The sequence below is a fragment of the Salmo salar genome, chromosome 13, assembly GCF_965601325.2.
Source record: "Salmo salar chromosome 13, fSalSal1, whole genome shotgun sequence".
NCBI classification, from domain to species: domain Eukaryota; kingdom Metazoa; phylum Chordata; class Actinopteri; order Salmoniformes; family Salmonidae; genus Salmo; species Salmo salar.
Window position 1 is genome coordinate 71,398,593 of NC_138303.1, and position 16,736 is coordinate 71,415,328.

The window sequence follows — 16,736 nt, forward strand, 5'->3', positions numbered from 1 at the left end:
TGTGTGGGTGTGCCATGTGTGTGTCGGGGGTGTGTGTGTGTGTGTGTGTGTGTGTGTGTGTGTGTGTGTGTGTGTGTGTGTGTGTGTGTGTGTGTGTGTGTGCGTACATGCGTATGTGTACACCATGGAGGAAATGGGCAAGGCCAGGGAGTTAGCTAGCTGTTATAAGGCCAACGTTCCTCTCAGCTAGCCACAGGGGCTAACTCAAAGGTTAACGACATTAACTGAGGTTCATCACCAATCTCTGCTAACGGCTAACAGCTGCAGGGGGCTAGGTGGAGTCGTGCATGAGAAAGCTACAGAATGATTATTTTGTTCTGGTGACCCGGAGAGTAGAACATGAGAAGGGGAATGGGCTAAAGTAGGCTAATGTTATTAGCTAACAGGGTCAATGAATGAGATAGGGTTGAGACTTGGGAATAGTAGCTAAATTGCTAACTGCCGGCTAGCGTCTTGGCTAGAGCCAATATAATCTACAGTAGCTGTCAGAAATGGTTAGAGGTAGAAGTTCGTAAGCCTCATGCCTGCTTCATTTGAGCTGCTAGCCTAGCCTATTCGAGGTGGAGTGAATGGCAGGAGCGATAACTGAATGGTCCCCTTGCCAAACCTCCATGAATACTGACAATATTGTCGTTTATAAAGTGTGTGTGTGTGCACGTGTAGGTGAATGTGTGTGTATTCCTTTTGCAGTGCGACGGTAATGTCGTTCAGCAGGGAGCTGGAAAAAAAGGTGCATTGAGGTCCAGAGCTAGCAGGGGGTTAACAGAGAGAGAGACCAAAGGGGAGTCTGTCCTGTCAGGCAGAGAGGCAACGTTAGGCTAACATAAATAATCTCCACACAAAACCCTGGCCTAGAACTTTGTGTTAGTGGGGACAGAGTGCAGAGACAAGGGCCAGGCGAAAAAGAGGAAATCAGAGGCCCATGCTTCTATAGGACAGTATAGTAAGTAGCCTTGCACGAGCCTGAATGGCTCATAGGAGCACGAGCTCCAGCTTCTGTAGCATGAGGCAGCTTGATCTACAAGTACACCCTCTGGACAGGAAACTAGTCTATCGCAGGGCCTTACCCCTAATTTATCTCCTTAATGCTGAGTGCCAAGCAGAGACGCATCAGGTCCTATAAAGAGTGTCCAGAGGTTATATAAGAGATCTACCATACCTTAATCAATTAATATTACCTTCAGGTTAGAAGAAGATGGTGTACTCATCGGTGTGTGTTGTGCCAGGCAGCAGCATAAGTGTGTGTGTGTGTGTGCATGTGTACACGATAATGTATATGTGTGTGTGTGTGTGTGTGTGTGTGTGTGTGTGTGTGTGTGTGTGTGTGTGTGTGTGTGTGTGTGTGTGTGTGTGTGCGCGCATGCTTACCCTAGCTCCATGTCCTCATGGTCATCTATGGGCAAATCCTCCACCACACACTGCTCCAGCTCCCCAAAGGAGGGGGGCGCGGGCAGGGCTTCAGTCCAGTTCATAGAGGGGGTCTTCACCGCTTTGCCCATGGACTTCTGCTTGGGTTTACCTACACATAGACACACAGAGATGTTTTAGTTCTGTACAGTGGGAAGACTTGGTCCTAAGGTCTCCAAATACATTTTAATACACTTGAAAAGGGTATACATGTACGTCACAAACATAACTAAAGGTCCCTTGTAATTTTTGGAGGCATGAATCATTGTTCTTGAAAAAGAAAAGAAGAGCCACACACTCAGGGAGTTCAGATGCAATAATTTAATAACAACGTTTCGACAGCCAAGCTGTCTTCATCAGGGTATAATGACAAACACTGCGGGTCACTAATTTATAGAGTTTGAAAGGACACACACATGTGTCTGTAATCATGGCCAGCTGTGGCTTTATTTCATTGGTTGATTTGCAGATATAAATAGAACATATAAAAAAGCATGAATGGATTACATGCAATCATAGATACAATTTGGCTACATAGGCATACTAACATTATATACAATGGATAGCAAAAACACGTGCTCCACTAAGGCAGTTATTTATATTATAACTTGTCCTTGTGGTAAAATAACTATGTGGGAAAAACGAGGTGCAAACTAAAAATAAGTAACTCTGCGCATCGTAGCACCATTAGGTGCAAAAACTTTACGTACCCAGTTGCGGCCCACTTTTTGGAAGCAAACCACTATTTCGTCCCTTCGCTATATCGGCAACGAACACGTCACCCTCCTTAGAAGAGGGGGTTGTGGTCACAGGGGGGGTTGTAGTCATAGCAGATAATATTCTAATTTTTGGTGACTTTAACATTCACATGGAAAAGTCCACAGACCCACTCCAAAAGGCTTTCGGAGCCATCATCGACTCAGTGGGTTTTGTCCAACATGTCTCTGGACCTACTCACTGCCACAGTCATACTCTGGACCTAGTTTTGTCCCATGGAATAAATGTTGTGGATCTTAATGTTTTTCCTCATAATCCTGGACTATCGGACCACCATTTTTTTACGTTTGCAATCGCAACAAATAATCTGCTCAGACCCCAACCAAGGAGCATTAAAAGTCGTGCTATAAATTCTCAGACAACCCAAAGATTCCTTGATGCCCTTCCAGACTCCCTCTGCCTACCCAAGGACATCAGAGGACAAAATTCAGTTAACCACCTAACCGAGGAACTCAATTTAACCTTGCGCAATACCCTAGATGCAGTTGCACCCCTAAAAACTAAAAACATCTGTCATAAGAAACTAGCTCCCTGGTATACAGAAAATACACGAGCTCTGAAGCAAGCTTCCAGAAAATTGGAACGGAAATGGCGCCACACCAAACTGGAAGTCTTCCGACTAGCTTGGAAAGACAGTACCGTGCAGTATCGAAGAGCCCTCACTGCTGCTCGATCATCCTATTTTTCCAACTTAATTGAGGAAAATAAGAACAATCCGAAATTTCTTTTTGATACTGTCGCAAAGCTAACTAAAAAGCAGACTTCGCAAATGGAGGATGGCTTTCACTTCAGCAGTAATAAATGTATGAACTTCTTTGAGGAAAAGATCATGATCATTAGAAAGCAAATTACAGACTCCTCTTTAAATCTGGGTATTCCTCCAAAGCTCCATTGTCCTGAGTCTACACAACTCTGCCAGGACCTAGGATCAAGGGAGATACTAAAGTGTTTTAGTACTATATCTCTTGACACAATGATGAAAATAATCATGGCCTCCAAACCCTCAAGCTGCATACTGGACCCTATTCCAACTAAACTACTGAAAGAGCTGCTTCCTGTGCTTGGCCCTCCTATGTTGAACATAATAAACGGCTCTCTATCCACCGGATGTGTACCAAGTTCACTAAAAGTGGCAGTAATAAAGCCTGTCTTGAAAAAGCCGAATCTTGATCCAGAAATTATAAAAAACTATCGGCCTATATCGAATCTTCCATTCCTCTCAAAAATGTTAGAAAAAGCCGTTGCACAGCAACTCACTGCCTTCCTGAAGACAAACAATGTATAAGAAACGCTTCAGTCTGGTTTTAGACCCCATCATAGCACTGAGACTGCACTTGTGAAGGTGGTAAATGACCTTTTAATGACGTCAGACCGAGGCTCTGCATCTGTCCTCGTGCTCCTAGATCTTAGTGCCGCTTTTGATACCATCGATCACCACATTCTTTTGGAGAGATTGGAAACCCAAATTGGTCTACATGGACAAGTTCTGGCCTGGTTTAGATCTTATCTGTCGGAAAGATATCAGTTTGTCTCTGTGAATGGTTTGTCCTCTGACAAATCAATTGTAAATTTCGGTGTTCCTCAAGGTTCCGTTTTAGGACCACTATTGTTTTCACTATATATTTTACCTCTTGGGGATGTCATTCGAAAACATAATGTTAAATTTCACTGCTATGCGGACGACACACAGCTGTACATTTCAATGAAACATGGTGAAGCCCCAAAATTGCCCTCGCTAGAAGCCTGTGTTTCAGACATAAAGAAGTGGATGGCTGCAAACTTTCTACTTTTAAACTCGGACAAAACAGAGATGCTTGTTCTAGGTCCCAAGAAACAAAGAGATCTTCTGTTGAATCTGACAATTAATCTGGATGGTTGTACAGTGGTCTCAAATAAAACTGTGAAGGACCTCGGCGTTACTCTGGACCCTGATCTCTCTTTTGAAGAACATATCAAGACTGCTTCAAGGACAGCTTTTTTCCATCTACGTAACATTGCAAAAATCAGAAACTTTCTGTCCAAAAATGACGCGGAAAAATTAATCCATGCTTTTGTTACTTCTAGGCTGGACTACTGCAATGCTCTACTTTCCGGCTACCCGGATAAAGCACTAAACAAACTTCAGTTAGTGCTAAATACGGCTGCTAGAATCCTGACTAGAACCAAAAAATGTGATCATATTACTCCAGTGCTAGCCTCCCTACACTGGCTTCCTGTTAAGGCAAGGGCTGATTTCAAGGTTTTACTGCTAACCTACAAAGCATTACATGGGCTTGCTCCTACCTATCTTTCCGATTTGGTCCTGCCGTACATACCTCCACGTACGCTACGGTCACAAGACGCAGGCCTCCTAATTGTCCCTAGAATTTCTAAGCAAACGGCTGGAGGTAGGGCTTTCTCCTATAGAGCTCCATTTTTATGGAATGGTCTGCCTACCAATGTGAGAGACGCAGACTCAGTCTCAACCTTTAAGTCTTTACTGAAGACTTATCTCTTCAGTAGGTCCTATGATTAAGTATAGTCTGGCCCAGGAGTGTGAAGGTGAACGGAAAGGCTGGAGCACCGTACCGCCCTTGCTGTCTCTGCCTTGCCGGTTCCCCTCTTTCCACTGGGATTCTCTGCCTCTAACCCTTTTACAGGGGCTGAGTCACTGGCTTACTGGTGTTCTTCCATGCCGTCCATGGGAGGGGTGCGTCACTTGAGTGGGTTGAGTCACTGACGTGGTCTTCCTGTCTGGGTTGGCGCCCCCCCCTTGGGTTGTGCCATGGCGGAGATCGTTGTGGGCTATACTCGGCCTTGTCTTAGGACGGTAAGTTGGTGGTTGGAGACATCCCTCTAGTGGTGTGGGGGCTGTGCTTTGGCAAAGTGGGTGGGGTTATATCCTGCCTGTTTGGCCCTGTCCGGGGGTATCATCGGATGGGGCCACAGTGTCTCCTGATCCCTCCTGTCTCAGCCTCCAGTATTTATGCTGCAGTAGTTTATGTGTCGGGGGGCTAGGGTCAGTCTGTTACATCTGGAGTATTTCTCTTGTCTTATCCGGTGTCCTGTGTGAATTTAAATATGCTCTCTCTAATTCTCTCTTTCTCTCTTTCTGTCTTTCTCTCGGAGGACCTGAGCCCTAGGACCATGCCTCAGGACTACCTGGTATGATGACTCCTTGCTGTCCCCAGACCACCTGGCCATGCTGCTGCTCCAGTTTCAACTGTTCTGCCTGCGGCTATGGAACCCTGACCTGTTCACCGGACGTGCTTGTTGCACCCTTGACAACTACTATGATTATTATTATTTGACCATGCTGGTCATTTATGAACATTTTAACATCTTGACCATGTTCTGTTATAATATCCACCCTGCACAGCCAGAAGAGGACTGGCCACCCCTCATAGCCTGGTTCCTCTCTAGGTTTCTTCCTAGGTTTTTGGCCTTTCTAGGGAGTTTTTCCTAGGGAGTTTTTCCTAGCCACCGTGCTTCTTTCACATGCATTGCTTGCTGTTTGGGGTTTTAGGCTGGGTTTCTGTACAGCACTTTGAGATATCAGCTGATGTACGAAGGGCTATATAAATAAATTTGATTTGATTTGATTTGGTTGACCTTTAAAATGTATCGTGAAAACGAGAGGCCGTCTGGATCTTTAATTTAAAGACCCTTGCTCCCTTTGGTCTCAATCTAAAGTCTGATATGAAGCCATTCTTGTGATTATTATGTTTTTGATATCCATTGTACATCATTTGTAAATCGACCAAAGAAATAAAGCCACAGCCGGCCATGATTACAGACACCTGTGTGTGTCCTTTCAAACTCTATATAAACTAGTAACCCGCAGTGCTTGTCATTATACCCTCGCCTTGTTGGTTAGGGGCTTGTAAGTAAGCATTTCACTGTAAGGTCTACACCTGTTGTATTCGGCGCATGTGATTAACATTTTTTGATTTGAAGACATCTTGGCTGTCGAAACGTTGTTATTAAATTATTGTATCTGAGTTCCTATAGTGTGCAGCTCTCCATTTCTTTTTCAAGTTTTCTACTCTGCTAACCAGGTGTGCGTTTCTTCCGCCTCCAGATGAATCAGTGTTACACCAATTTACAGTAGGTTAGATACTGCTATGTCTCTTGTTGCTAGCTAGTAGGTACCATAATGCTGTTCTATGGCTCCAAAAATGTCAAAGTGACTCCAGTTATTATATTTAACTTTGTCTTTTTTTGTGAATGTTGCTCAGGGTTCTTGGTGCCCCACCTTGAATCATACCATGGGAAACACAATCTTAAACATAGTCTTACCGCTGTCCGTCCTGCAGCGGTCGGGCTGGGCGTACTGGGAGGAGGGTCCGGCGGGCTGGGTGATCCAGTGGCCGCCATCTTGCTCTGTGGGGCTGTGAGACCCCTGGAGTGCCTGGTTGGTGAAGGGCATGATTGGAGTGCTGGCGTAGGGCGTGGTGGAGGAGTAGGGGCTGTTAAAGCTGCGGAGGTCCTCGGCGGTGGGGTCGATGGTGCTGTAGATAGGGCCTTCGGTGGAATCGCCCGTGCTGTACTTCTCTGTCTGGTTCAGGTAGTTGGATATGCCCGCTTCTGGTGCCGAGGGGGGTCAGAGGTGAGAGGTCAGATTCAGGTGAGAGGTCATCTTTTGTCATTTGATTTATGGTAATAAGAGGATTTCTAGATATTTCTAGATATTTAACTGCAGAGTTAGTGTCAAAGTTGTTATGTGAGCTACAGTTACCATGACATATGCAGGTTACACTATTTGGTAAGGCAAAATATATTTTATTTAACAATAATTCAACCTGTTGGATTTTCCAGAAGTGCTTGAATTCAGCCCTAAGTCTGCCGTACAAGTTGATATCACATGAGATGATGGAACTATACTTTGAGACTTCTTCAAAGACTGAGGAAAGATCTCAATTAGATACTCCTCATGTCCTCTCTCCTCTCGCCTTGTCTTCTCAAAACCCATTGGATGAGAAAGCCAGAGGTCCCGCCCCTCTGACCTTCTTCTCCAATGGGTTTTCACAAGGAGGCAAGGAGAGAGAAGAGAGGATGCGAGGAGTACGCAATTGAAATTCTCCCTGAGACTACACAAAAGCCATTGTAGAGATAATCCCTGGTTGTGTACAAAACAAACTGTCCGCTGTGAGCAGGATCATGCTGTGTCTCATACCATTGTAGTATCTCTCTGCAGTGTCATGTTTGGACGTGCAGCAGTTGACGGCTTCTTTGCCACTGTGGACCAGGTTGGTGGCGGGCCATGAGTCTGCCAGCCACGGGTAATTGCCCATGTTGCCACCCAGCATGCCAGGCCTAAAACATAAAACACACACTATGATCATATCTGATGCAAATCCACAGCTTTGTTCTCATCACTTTACTAAAAGAAGACTAGCAATAAGAATGGGAAAGTCTCCTTGAAATAACATAAACAGGGATCCTTACCTTCCATTGAGTCCAGATGCCTCTCCATGTGGAAAGCCAACTGCAGAAAAAAGGAAATGTGCATTCAGGTGTGAATGGAAAGGTAAAATACAGTAAGGCATGAGTGGTGGCCATAATGTCATATGGCACAGTTGCACTCTAATATATTGGCACCCTTGCACGTTACTATTTTTTTAATTAAAAAGCTTTTGGTGTTCACACGTGTATTGATTTATAACTGCACAGGACCAAGAAACTTCACTTCAAAGTAAAAACAAAATGTCCTGGACTAAATTATTCAGAATTCAGAAGAATTCTAATGAATTTGGTTGGAGGCAGGTGATTCTCATTCACTGTGTGTAATTTATCTCACCTGTAGTAGGTAGCAGGTGCCTACAGGGTAAACATAGCCATTCAACCAGTTTTGAAAAGAGAAAAGAGAACATTCTGCTCCATTGCACTGATACCCATAGAAATCCAGTCATTGGCATTGGCTCGGGAAGCTACCTCTAACTTCCTTCATACTGGACACAGAGACATAGAATTGGTATCCAAAAGTTCATCTGACTCTGGGGAAGTAGATAAAGGGCCTCATTGCCAAAATCATGATGTTTTTTAAGTTAAAATAGTAGCCTACTGTAAAGTGCAGTAGAATACTTGATATGGTAAGATTGGTTATATTACAACATGCTTCTTTGATAAGTGGTAAAGTAAAATTAAGTGTTGTATAAAGAGTGCATAAAATAAAGTGTGTAAAGTACCTGCAGGCGTGTAGTTGAACGATGCGGTATAGTGACTCAGCTCCTTCCTCTTCTTGCGGCGGCAGTAGATCCACACACTGAAACCCATGAGGATGACCCAGCAGGCCCCGCCGATCCCAGCGATGAACGCCGGCTGCTTCACCACGTCAGTGATCTGCTCGGCCAGGCTCACGCTGCCCTCATCACCGTCCTCGCTGGGCACTGAAGGTGCCTCCGCTGGCAGCTCTGAGGGAGAGTGGCAAGTAAGTAAGGAGTTTGATTGATATTTCGATTTTCAAATATTTCGATTTTCAGACAACTTTTTGCCATGTAAGTACTGTATTATAACCATCCTTTCCCAAGTAATACTGCATGGTTTGAGTACTGTATATGACAAAATGGTATATGTTATAAACCAAACGACGAATGGCAAAACATTTCATCTTCCACACCTCAGAACTGTGTGTAAATTTAGAATCATGCTTGTTGGCCTCATGGCAACAATACAACATTTGATTCTAAGTTGTACACAGACTCTAAGCATGCTCAACACATGAATATGACGCTGCTGTTACACTTAACAATAATTTCAGTCATTTTTGCTTCCCTCATTACAGTTCCACTAAATCTGATACTATATCCTTGATATGCCGGAACTGAAATGTCTTATTCTGCTAGCTTGTGGTTCTGCGGGGACTCACTAATGAGGATGGACACAGGCTGGCTGTGGATGCCCACTCCGGCGCTGGTCACTGCTGCCACCTCCACCTGGTACAGGATGCCTGGCAGCAGCCCCTTGAGCACAGTGGAGAGGAAGGTGCCATCTACGGTGGTGTTGATGTGATAGCGGGTCTGGGTGTCGTTGCCTACACACCACACCTGTTATTGTTGGTTGGAGGATGGTGAGTTGGTGTAAGAGATGGAAGATGTCAAATTTACAGTGTCCATATTAGCACTGCCTGTTGTGACTTTGAGGCAGTCCTAATATGGACAAGATTCATTTTCCAGTCCTGTTTGAGCTGGTGTTTACATGGTATTTAGTTATTTAGTAAATAAAAACGTATTTGGTAACTATGAGTTCGTTCTGGTTCTTGCTTTAAAAAATGTCAAACAATTCATAGCTACTCCTTATTTCCAATGACTTGTTTTAATGAATCCCAAAGAAATCATTCTAATTATGTAACTATTATTATTATATTTTTTATTTTACCATGTTATTTCTAAGTAAATACCACCCATATGGATGGTTGTCATTGGATTGATCCAATCATGATATGTCTTCTCTGGTTCAGTCAGCCAACCTTGTACTCCTGGATGATTCCATTCTGCATCTCAGCGGGGGGAGGCTCCCAGGAGACACTAATGCTGGAGCTGTTGCTCAGCTTCACTGTAACCACGGTGACTGCTTTGGGAGGGGCACTCGGGACTGCAGGGAAAGAGGGAAGATCAAGTTCTGAAAAAACCCAACTCCATGTTGACATAGAAAATATTAAATAGGGGCATTTGGTAAGATAGCGAAAATATGATTAGATTTTGATGAAAATGGCAGACTCCATGAAATGCCATCAAATGCCATGAAGTGGTTATTGGACTAAACAGTTCTTTGCCTTCATAACAGGATGTGAAGGTCACACAGGTTGTTGGGAATTGCAATCCAATTGAGACTGAATTGGTTTTGACTTCTCAGAGATGTGACTGCTAGAGGCTCTTTAACAGCTAGCTATTTTTAAAAAGTCAGAGACCACAAACGGTTTCTGCTTTGTGCCCTCCAAGACAAATACTAAAAAGGTTAAATTCACCACTTTTTATTTCACCCTTACTTTGTTGGGTAAATTGACTGAGTGCACAATCTCTTTAAGAGCAACGACTGTGTATGACCAATCAATCGCCACTTTCAACACCTTTATTTAAACCTGGAGGTCCCATCATTCAAAAAATATATTTTAAAACCTTGTTACTCACCATTCCCTCCATTATGGACATATGCTGTCTTAAGTAATCGCTGTCCATATTAGGACAGCCTCTGTCTCAGCAAGGCTTGTGTCAGTCTCATCTGAAGTGGTCAGTATAAGTAGCTTCTAGCCAGTCTTACCTTCCTCTGGTGTTCTGACCAGAAGCAGCCGGCTGTCCATGCCCTGGAACTCGTCGAAATAGGGCCGGATCTTGATCTCGTACTCAGTGCCTTTGAGCAGATCAGTGACCACGGCCAGGCGCTCCGACGGGGCCTTGACATCCTGCAGCTGCCAGGTGCCACCCCTGGGCCGGTAGAGAATCCGGTAGCCCTGGATGTACTGGGACTGACGGTCCACCTGAGGAGGGGAGGAAAAACATGGGAACGTGGGGAAATAGAGAGAAAGAATGAGGGACAATTAGAGAAAAGGAGAGATACTAATAGAGATACTAATAGAAAGATAAGAGATACAGTTCTACTACCCTTGAATATGAGTATAACATCCAATAAAACATTCAGAGTGTGGGTCCAACCAATAGCCTTTCTCCTGTGAAAGATGATGTAAACACTCAGGTCAGGGTACTCACCATCCATGATACTTGAACACTGGAGGCAGTGAGTGTGACAGGCTCCTGAAGCTGAACGGCCACCTCTCCCAGCTCTTTCTGGACCTGCCTGTGGTCCACTCCCTGACCGGTGGGACTCACATCTGCAAACACAACATGAACAAACATCAAGACACAAAATACTCAGTAAAACGATAGTGGATGCTGAACTCACGTACACACTTGATTGACTAACCCTAAGTTGTTTTATATGAAGAATGAAGCCTTCAGACCTTGCAAGGTTTCAAAATGAGAGAAAAATAACTTTTGGACTTCCCACACTTGTTTTACACTAACTACCACTCTGTACTTATTTAAAAAAATATATATTATGTTGTGTCCCTCCTAGATACTGACCTTGTGTGCGGACGGGCTCAGAGATGGGGCTGGGGTCACTCAGGCCATAAGCGTTGACCGCTCGGACGATGAATAGGTAGATGGTGTTGGGGAAGAGACCACTGACCGTGTGTTTCTCCAGCTTGACCAGGTCAGCCACCGTTTGCCACGTACTGCCTGCTGATTGGCTAAAGTAAGAGACCACAGGCAATGATGTCATGTTATTTGTCATTTCCAATTACATTAGTAAAGTTACTGTGCAAGGCTATTGTTTAATGTTATACTTTACAGAGTATGTTATATTGACAGCTGTTCCTATATTACTCAATAGTGACCATCACTATCTTTTCACAGAGAATCAAACTCAGCGGCAAGTAGCCTAGCGGTTAAGAGCGTTGGTCCAGTAACCGAAAGGTCAGAGGCTTCATATGGAGGGTGTGAAACAATTGTGGAGGCATGCAGAAGCATTGACATGATAGCTCTGCATTGGCATGATTGGTTGACAATAGGTGGCGGCGGTACGTCCTGTATGAACACAAACTTGACAACTTCCTTCACAATAGCTCTGCTCCGCCAAGCGCAAGAAATACGAAAGCCCTGATGTCTGCGGAGGCTGCTTCACAGTAAATGCTGTACTCCACTTCAGACACAGATTGACTTTTAGGCAGCCCGCTGCAACTCTCTGATTCGGAGGGGTTGGGTTAATTGCGGAAGACACATTTTGGTTGTGCAACTGACTAGGTATACCCCTTCGTCAGGTGATTGGCAAAGCATTCCACTAAACATTGTAATGACTTAATAGTTACTACAAACTGTTCCTCAGTCTTTTTTTTGACAGAGAATCAGATAGGAGCCACTAGAACAGCAGAGCCCAGGCTGAAGCTGTTTGCTTAGTCATTAAGTGCTGTGTTCAGCGATGCTTCGCTATCCCCCATGCTCATTTGACGCACTGCGTTCCGGAGCCCAGTGACAGATCCAGGAAATGATGACGGAGCTATTTTTAGCCCACTCAGATTCTTAGCCATGACGCACCATCAGACCATGCCAGAGCATCTGGTAAATAACAATAACGCCAGCTGTGTTTATGACATGTTTCTTTGTTCGTTTTTTTAAAATGTTTGTCATCTTAAATATTCGTGTTTTGCCTTCTAATAAATAATGGGATAAATCTTGTAAACAATGCATCTAATAAAGGCAAGTTCCGTTTGCATTTTCCTCTCCTGCCTGGTCTTCTTTAGATTTTCTGTCATACCTTGTTTATTGTTTACTGGCATAGTTACATGACCCCCTCCTCCACCCCTCATCACTCGCTTTTTCTTATCTTTTCCTCAACCCGTTCCTTTTTCATTTCCCCCTCGGGACCAGTGACTGCTGTAGCAGACGAGTGACTTTATAGCCGACCTGCGCAATTAGGCGACAGCGATAAAAGCTGTGTGAGCCGTAAATATTCCTCCAGCGGACCGCCCAATAGTGATAAATCCAAGGTCACTTTGTCCGAGGGGAGGCTGAAACTTAGGACACACACAGGAAACACACAAATACACACGGAAATATACACTCGCAACACAAACATGCCAATGGGGAAAAAAACGAGTGTTCCTCTCCTCCGTGTCCTATAGAATGGAGAGAGGACAATTGTAAATCTGCCCATCTTCATACAGTAACAACATGTCAGGATTCTATCTCCACCTTGTCCTGCACGCATGCACACACACACACACACACACACACACACACACACACACACACACACACACACACACACACACACACACACACACACACACATCCCCTCTCCCCCTGGCCACACCTACCTTCCAACCCCCAAATGACCCCCAGCACCTCAGACAAGGAAATGTTACTCTAAACTAACCTATTCAGCCCCCACAGCAACTCTATAAACAATCAATTTGGGCCACTCGGCACGGTGCTAACTACTGCCCAGGGGGCAAGGTGAGAGAAGAATGATGAGGGGGCTAGTGAGTCAGGATGAGATAGTCCCCACCTAAATTAACAGGGAAGGGGAGGGGGGCATTTCCTCGTAACACAGTCCGTCCACGTCTGGACCAGCTTTCTCATCCCTTCATCCCTCCCTCCATCCCTCTGCGTCCTATCAGGCCACTGTTAGACCCTACGGAGCCTTTGTCGTTTACTCGTAACACTGTCTATCTGTGTCTGACCTGCTTCCTCATCCCTTTATTCCTCCATCCCTCTATATTCGTCTTTCCATCCCTCCATCCCTCTGCATCCTATCAGCCCGCTGTGAGACCCATAGGAACCTCTCTCTCAGTAAATAGAGCTAGCCCGGATCCGCTCAGGGTACAATAGCCCAAGGACTCCGTCTATCTGTCTGTGCCGGCCACATTTAAACACATTACCATTTTAGCTCCACAGAGGTGCACTAAGCTGCGTATGTGTGTTTGTGTGACGTTTGATGGGGGCTAAAGTCAAAGTGGGGGGCAGCTGGGAGGTTTGGGGAGTGGGTTAGCATGGGCCAGCCTTCAACCTAGCTGAGGTTGATTAGAATGTGAAATGTGTCTGGGTCAGGGTGTCCACAGGGGTGTGTGTGTGTGTGTGCGTGTGTGTGTGTGTGTGTGTGTGTGTACACTGACACCATTAATAAAGGGTGAGGGATGCTGCCCACAGCAACCTCTGACTAGAAATGGTGTGGTGAAGTGCCTCTTCAACATCAGGAGGCTGAAGAAATTTGTCTTGGCCCCTAAGACCCTCATACAATTGAGAGCAGTATCATCGCCTGGTATGGCAACTGCACCGCCCGCAACCGCAGGGCTCTCCAGAGGGTGGTGTGGTCTGCCCAACGCATCACTGGGGGCACATTGCCTGCCCTCCAGGACACCTACAGCACCCGATGTCACAGGAAGGCCAAAAAGATCATCAAGGACATCAACCACCTGAACCACGGCCTTTTCCCCCCGCTATCATCCCAACGGCGAGGTCAGTACAGGTGCACCAAGAGACTGAAAAACAGCTTCTATCTTAAGGCCATCAGACTGTTAAATAGCCATCACTAGCCGGCTACCACCCGGTTACTCAACCCTACACCTCAGAGGCTGCTACCCCATATGCACTGACATGGAACACTAGTCACTTTAATAATGTTTACATACTGCTTTACACATTTCTTATGTATATACTGTATTCTATTCTACTGTATTTTAGTCAATGGCACTCCGACATTACTCGTCCTAATATTTATATATTTCTTAATTCCATTCTTTTACTTTTAGATGTGTGTACTTGTGCATTGTTAGATACTCCTGCACTGTTGGAGCTAGGAACACAAGCATTTTGCTACACCCGCAATAACATCTGCTAAATATGTGTATGTGACCAATACAATTTGATTTGATTTGAGAGAGAGGGCTGGGGGCTGGAGTGTAGAACACTGTGTGTCTGCCAGTGGAGGCTCAGTGAATTTCATAAATATAAAAAAGAGTTACGATAAACCTATACTAAATATATTCACATCACCAAATACCTGATTAAAACACTCAGTTTTGCAATGAAAGTATACAGTAGTCTCAACAGCACCCTCTAGGGTAGCACCATGGTGTAGCCAGAGGACAGTCATTTTCTGTCCTTCTTTGGCTACATTGACTTCAATACAAAACCTAGAAGGCTTGTGCTCCTCACTCCCTTTCATAGACCTACATGGTAATTAAGACACCTTCCGGTGGACGTCCTTCAACCAGTCAAAGCTTTGGCAGTATGAACATGTTGTCCATCCAATCAAAGGATCAGAGAATGATCCTAGTACTTGTGTGATCTTGCATGTATGATTTTGAAGCTTGGTGAGTTGGTGACATTGTTGGATAGATTGAGATTGTGAATAGTTGAGCATTCCTAGGATATTATTCAATTCAAATTAGTTTCTTCAAACTACAGGAGATGGAGGAGGTAGATTATATATTTCTTTCTTGGTTTTAAAACTTTAGTTTTGTGTCAAGTTAGTGACATTCATTTGAAATGTTCCTGCTAACTTTAGTTGCAAGTAGCTAGCTAACTACCAGAGTGCAGTTGTCTCCATAGGAATGACTAGCTAACACTAATGACAATGTAGTGGATTTTTTGTTGAAGAACCCTTTTCATTGCCCACATCAGATTGAAGCCTCTGAAGGCCTCAACTCATACCTCATACCCTCATTCAATCCCAGCTGTGATTCCTTCCCAACCATAGACTTCTCATTCCCCATAATATTTTACTGTAAATATATTTCTTAAGCGTTTTAGGTTGAAATCATTTGTCTTTGACGACTTTTGAAACATGCTTTGTCGCCTCTGTGCAGCCCGCGCCTATACCGTGGGTCTCCCATCCTTCAAAAATGTTTCAAGTCACCAGTATGTGCAAGTGTGTCTTTAGATGTAACGTGTTACTTCAACCTCCCAAAAATGTAGCATGAATAGAGCTGACATATCTGTCTTTCTGTCTGTTCTACAGAATGCACCACGAGGTTGAGCCCTATTGAACGTGGTCCAACTCCTACTGTCCACTCACCTGAAGGCCTCGATGATGTATGAGGTGACGGCGGCGCCTCCCTCGTGGGCGTTGGGCTGCCAGGTGAGGGTGACACTGTTGCGGGTCACGTCGGTCACCACAGGCTTCTGGGGCGGTCCTGGCAGCTGGAAAGGTTCTGATGCCTGGGGGACAGACGAACCTCCACTCTCTGAAAATCACAATTAAATCAAACTTTGTATGAAGTGTATTTAAAAAGAAACAGAGACAGAGGATGAGAGGTTAGCTGGATGGTAGTGGATCTCCTATGTATAGTGGTAGTGCAACCATTCTCAATCTTACTGTTGTTGGAAGACTAGCACTAGTCCTTTTGTGAGTTACCAACAAATAATTCATGTAATACGATCAATCATGAATTGAAAAGTGACATTTGTCTTCAATAAGGAATGAAATGGAACCGACCCCAGCCCTGATCACAGTAACTGACTTTGACAATTCACATCTAAAAATAAGAGTTTAGTTGTGAATTTCTGCTTGGTTGTTTTTAAGATGCATTTGTAGGCACTAAATACCATCGTATCAAGCTTCATCAAACAGCAGCATTTCATAGCAGCAATAAGGCATTACTTCTTCCAACTCATCATCCCTCCGCTTCGCCTTGGGCCAAACAACGCCCCTAGGTGCGATTACATCCACAATTTCACAAGACCTTTGCCTTATTTCTCCATTCACTGCCATACCTACGGCTGATAATGATCTTATATGGGCATGTAATGTCATAGAGGGAATCTAATAGTCTGTAAGGAGGTGTTTACTGCAGTACATTTACCTTTCACCGTGTGTGTGCGTGCGTGTGTGTACACGTGTGTGCATGCGTGTGCATTTACCTTTCACCGTGAGTACTCCGCTCCATGTCGTCTCTCCGCTCGAGCTGGAAGCCACGCAGGTGTAGGCCCCTGAGTCGGTTTCCTGGCAACAAGAGAGAGGGCTCAGTTAACATCGTGTACATGCACCAAAACACAATGCCTTTGCCTCTTCAT

The 16,736-nt window shown here is 44.7% G+C and overlaps 1 protein-coding gene across 4 annotated transcripts in view; it reads right to left on the reverse strand.

The window, feature by feature from the left end:
* The window catches only part of LOC106567652 (roundabout homolog 3), a 306,687-nt gene that overhangs the window by 13,994 nt on the left and 275,957 nt on the right, over positions 1-16,736 (reverse strand). For 3 of the 4 annotated variants that reach the window (XM_014137193.3, XM_014137190.3, XM_014137194.3), the window contains 12 exons: positions 16,584-16,665; positions 15,739-15,907; positions 11,244-11,410; positions 10,869-10,990; positions 10,423-10,639; positions 9,632-9,756; positions 9,032-9,209; positions 8,352-8,576; positions 7,612-7,651; positions 7,340-7,479; positions 6,463-6,750; positions 1,369-1,519 (listed from right to left, as the gene is read on the reverse strand). In XM_014137193.3, coding sequence (XP_013992668.1) covers positions 1,369-1,519; positions 6,463-6,750; positions 7,340-7,479; positions 7,612-7,651; positions 8,352-8,576; positions 9,032-9,209; positions 9,632-9,756; positions 10,423-10,639; positions 10,869-10,990; positions 11,244-11,410; positions 15,739-15,907; positions 16,584-16,665 — 1,904 coding nt within the window. The remainder of the gene's footprint in view (positions 1-1,368; positions 1,520-6,462; positions 6,751-7,339; positions 7,480-7,611; positions 7,652-8,351; positions 8,577-9,031; positions 9,210-9,631; positions 9,757-10,422; positions 10,640-10,868; positions 10,991-11,243; positions 11,411-15,738; positions 15,908-16,583; positions 16,666-16,736) is intronic. The other variant, XM_014137191.3, reaches the window with a different exon arrangement.